The sequence below is a fragment of the Trachypithecus francoisi genome, unplaced genomic scaffold, assembly GCF_009764315.1.
Source record: "Trachypithecus francoisi isolate TF-2019V2 unplaced genomic scaffold, Tfra_2.0 Contig01000, whole genome shotgun sequence".
Lineage (NCBI taxonomy): Eukaryota > Metazoa > Chordata > Mammalia > Primates > Cercopithecidae > Trachypithecus > Trachypithecus francoisi.
Window position 1 is genome coordinate 18,811 of NW_022681060.1, and position 4,572 is coordinate 23,382.

The 4,572-nt window shown below is 60.5% G+C and overlaps 1 protein-coding gene across 1 annotated transcript; it reads left to right on the forward strand.

Moving 5' to 3' along the window:
* Positions 1–346: 346 nt before the first annotated feature.
* On the forward strand, positions 347–4,181 carry LOC117090353 (uncharacterized protein CXorf49). Its single transcript, XM_033222580.1, has 6 exons — positions 347–1,710; positions 2,284–2,440; positions 2,983–3,059; positions 3,344–3,389; positions 3,937–3,978; positions 4,085–4,181. Exons 1-5 carry the CDS (start codon positions 487–489, stop codon positions 3,975–3,977), a joined length of 1,545 nt encoding a protein of 514 aa, XP_033078471.1. The 5' UTR covers positions 347–486; the 3' UTR covers position 3,978; positions 4,085–4,181.
* Positions 4,182–4,572: the final 391 nt, after the last annotated feature.

The following is a 4,572-nucleotide window of genomic DNA, read 5'->3' on the forward strand; positions in this document are numbered from 1 at the left end:
AGCTGGGGGAAGGTCTCCCCTTAATCCCCGCCTTACAGATGGGTCACTGGGGCTCAGATATGTGGCTCTCCTTGGAAAGTAGGTGCCCGGCCAGAGGCGGAAGGACAGAAAGAAAGAGGTGATCAGCAGCTACAGTGCCCCCTGGCCCCAAGACCCAAACAGAGTGCAGCCACCCAGTCAAATGACGGGCATCGAGGCAGACCAAGAGCCTGTGTCCCGATTGGTTAAAGCTCAGGCACCTCGCCCCACAAAGGGAGCGCTGATTGGCAGACGGGGACCAATGAGAAGGTTCGGTGCTGGCGCCAAGGGCGGAGGAAGCCGGGGACATCTGGTACTTCCGCCTGGGGTGAGGGTGGTGGTGTCCCGAAAGCCTCGCTGTTTCTGTCGCGTGGCCTGCTCAGCTGGGCTTGGCTGGGCTCAGCTCTCCCCTCCAGCCATTACCAGGACGACCGTCTCCCCACAGCCGAGGCTGCCGGGACTGGCGCTATGAGCTCCCCCGACAAGGTATCCCTTTGTGGGGCCAGTTTCGACCTGGAGGGTGGCAAGCAGGCTGGCTTCCACACGGCCAGCCCCGGAGCCCCAGGGGACCACAGCCACGGCCTCAATTTGGGTGTGCCGGGCAGCCGCGACCGCGAGGGAGAGAGCGGGTTCACAGACCCCGAGAGCTTCAGTTTTGAGTCTGAGAGCGAATTGATAGAGCAAGGAAGGGTGGTGCTCTGGGGCCGGGAAGGACGGCCAGGCACCCCGGTCGATGACCAGGGGGACGTTGTGGACTACTCATTCTACCTGGCTGAGGAACCAGCCGCCATCGTGCCGCCACCCAGCGTCCAGGGACAGCCGTTCCCAAAAGGCGCCACTGCTGAAGGGTCGGCTGACAATTGGGCGGACCTGGGGGTCGGTCCCAGTGGGAGAGACGCACTGGGCCCCAGCCCGGGAAAACGGCAGCAGGCCTCTGCCGACCGTCTCCACCTCTGTGGTCCTGGGCCAGTGCGGGCCTGGAAGAACCCGGAAAGGGGCTCGAAGAGCAGATGGAGCCTCCGCGTGGATCCCCAGCAGCCCTCTGTGAAAGGCCCCACCAGGATGTCTACCCACGACTCTGATTCCGCAGATGAGAGCAGCGGCTTACCACTGATGAGGGTGGGCATTCGCGGCAGCGAAGGAAGACAGGCCAAGCCCGGCAGCCCCAAGAAGCCAGCAGACACATCCAGACACACAGGCTTCCACTGCAAGGAGAGTTACCTGCCCATGCCGGGCCGTTTCCTGACCTCTGCTCCCCGCGGACTCACTCCAGTCATGGAGAGGCCGGCTGTGGGAGAGCTGGATGACTCTCCCCAGGAGAAAATGCAGAGCAGGGCCTGGGGAAAGGTGGAGGCCAGGCCCAGCTGCTCAGGAGCTGCCACTGCAGGGGCCGTGCCCCAGGGCCTTTCAAGGAGGAAGATGGCCCAGGGGAAGAAGTCCCCAGGAGGTGCCTCTCAACTGGCTCCAGGGAGAGCCTTTCCTGCCTGCGGAAAGAGACTCTCAGCCGCTCCCCCGGAGCCGGCCACCTTCCCGCCATTCTCCGGTGTGCGGCCACACGGGATGTCCAAGAAACCACAAAAGCCTAAGCACAGCAGCCCTGGGAAGAAACGTGCAGGAAGGAAGACCAGGGAGTCCCAGGTTGCGGCCAGAGAAGTTAATGACCCAAATAGACATGAGGCCCCAAAGGCCCAAGTGAGTAGGCCCTTCTCGCCCTCCTCTCCCTCTTTACCCTCCTCCCCCCACGCCTCCTCTCTTCCAGCACACACCTGTTTACCCATGTCCCCTCTGTCCCTTGCTCGAGGGTTGTCGTCGGGAGCCTAGGGACACTAGAATGCCCGATGGGGGTCTTCATCATAGGGGCACACGTTAAAGGGGGCACTTCTTGTGTGATGGCCGTGCCTCCGGACACTGCAGGAGTCCTGCCTCTGCCCGCAGAGAGGAGCTGGGAGGGAAGGCAGGGCTGGCAGCTGGTTTGGATCGGGTGATGCCTTAAAGTGTGGGCCGCAAAGTTGGGGTGTCTAGGATCATCAACTTCCCGATTCCTCCTTCCCTAGCTGTTGCCCGACCCACCTGGCAGGCGGCCCGGGCTATCTCAGTGTCCCCAGTGTTTTCCCTGGCTGGGCTCTGCCTCCTGGCCTGGGGCTGACTGAGAGAGAAAGTGCTAATGAGATTAGGCTCCGGAGTCTCCACCTTACCACAACCCCTTCCCACATGTACTCATCGCCTGCCCCCACCGCCAGCCCGACTCAGAAATTTCTGTTTTAGCTTCCCACACACAGGCCAGGGCTGCCTCGCCTGTCCATGCGTCATGGAGAACTCAGCAGTGGTGACCCCAACATCAGAGCGCCCCAAGTTCTGGGAACTTCAGAGCCCTCGGCCTACAGCCTGGGAGGCCTCCTGCCCAGACGTCATGCACCCTCCGGTGAGTCTTGCGGGTTTGATAGGGGTGGAGGGGAGAGGGGTCGGGAGGAAAACCTCTGGCTCTGTCGCTTATGGGGGCTCAGGAAGTTGTTCCCACACTTCCCTGCCCACCCAGGCAGCTGTCCCACGGGAAACGGGGTGTCGACAGGGCTGGCTTTAAGCCACATCGTCCTCTCTGAGTGGGGTTTGTGGGGTTTGTGTGGTGGGGGGCGATTTGGAGCAGTGCCCCAAACTCCAACTCTGGAAGGAGACTTTCGGTGGTACAGAGCCCTTTTCTGTTAAGTCCTGCTCAGCCACGCTGGCCCGCCCAGGGCCTGGCTGTGGCTGCCGCGCTGCTGGAGTCCAACCCGGAGTCACAACGCTAGGGCAGATGGGCTCACACTGGGGAACAGTGAAGGCAGTCCCAGAGCGGGGTTGGAGTTGCTGGGCAGAGCAGGGGCAATGTGTTGCCAGCAGAGGGTGATGCTGCCTCACTTTAGACCCTGCTAGGCCTTTTCCACCTCACTGGGAGGCTTGGAAGCTGGATTTTGTGTTCTCTTTCAGGTGACCAGCAGCCGCCTGTCCATCCCCCAAGACCAGAAAGGCAGCAGCAGCCCCCGGGAGCCCAGGACTGTCCTCGGGTAATGCTTTGTGTGGCTCCTAGAAATAGAGGTCCACACTAGATGGTGGGATCCGTGTCTAGGTTAAACTGATTTCTGCGTCCGCCGCCCCCCCCGCCGCCCCCACCGCCACACGTCTCCACCTTCTGCACCCCACGGAAAGAGGGTGCCTCCTTTCCATTGAGGGTTCTGTGCCAACCCACCTCGCCACTGGGCTGCAGGCTATGGGGGCTGCAGGGAGGCTGCGGAGAGAGGAGGCCAGAATTGACTAACCATTTCTCTTCCTCTGGTGTCTGCTGGTCTAGTGCATCTGGCTGCAGAGGGAAATTGATGAACTTACACAGCAGCTAGGTATGATGGAGCCCTGGCTGGGGAAGGGATGGACAGCGGTGTCTTTCTGCAGGTGTGGGGGGCAGGGGTGGGCTACAGGTACAGGCAGCATCACTGGGACTGACTTTCCTCTGGGGAGGAGAATCAAGCCGACCTGGCCCTTCTGTGCCTTTTCAGCTAGGGGTGTGCACAGATAACAGTGTGTCATCTGAACTCCGTGTACACTTTGTCCACGAGTCCCAGAACTCTCCTTCTCTTAGGACGGTTAGAGATACTGCCGCTGTTTCCCCTTTAACTACTGCCTGGTACCACTTGTATGGTGTTTGCTTGCTGGCTGGCTTATCTGTCTTTGAAACATGTTCTGAATGGTACTGGGATGGCCCAGCACCTGAGAACCACTTTCCCGCTTAGAAGGCATTTCCACATTTAATCCAGGTGACGGGTGGGTGAGTCAGTCCCAGGGTTGGTGGGGTTTCTGGTTGCAGGACTAGGAAGTTCCCCACCGGGGCATGGGATGGGTTTCTGTTTCCCTGGGTCTGGAGCACCCGGTTCTGCCTCTCTGTTTCAGCGGCCGTGCAGCTCCTCGCTGACAAGATCCAGGAGCTTTGAAGTGAGTGTTGCACACACCATGTCCCTTCCCACAATCCCGGTAGCTTAGGAGGGCTGTGGGCTGGCCCTGGCTGGTGGCCCGTCCCTGAGCCTGCTCTGTTTCACAGGTTGGAGCCAGCATATTCCTACCAGACAAACAGCTGCCACCTTTGATGCCTGTTAAGCCAGGGCTTCCTCTCTTGCACTGCATTTGCCCCCTTCCCAACGCAGTTCAAAGCAATTTGAAATAAAGTTGTTCTCATATTCTGTGGCCTGTGGTCTGCCCTCTCTGCGATTGTTGGGAGTGTTGGGGGTTGCAGGGTGTTGCCCGGTTCATTGGCGCTTGAAGAACAGTTCCCCTGGGGCCCTGCGGGGCACCTGGGCCGGCCCCTGAGCAGCAGCCCTGCACTCGGGCTCACCATAGTGCCCTGGGTCTAGGTGCTGTGGGGGCCCTGCCCAGCCACAGCAGCACTTCCTGCCTTTCTGCTACACGCCTTGCTCATGGTCCCTCCTCTTCTCCTCCCACTTTGGGTTCTCACAGGTCCCCTTCTTCAGTGCTATTCTCCCTCCCCTTCAGCAGGAACTGATGGCCTCCTTCCAGAACCCCTGTCTCTCT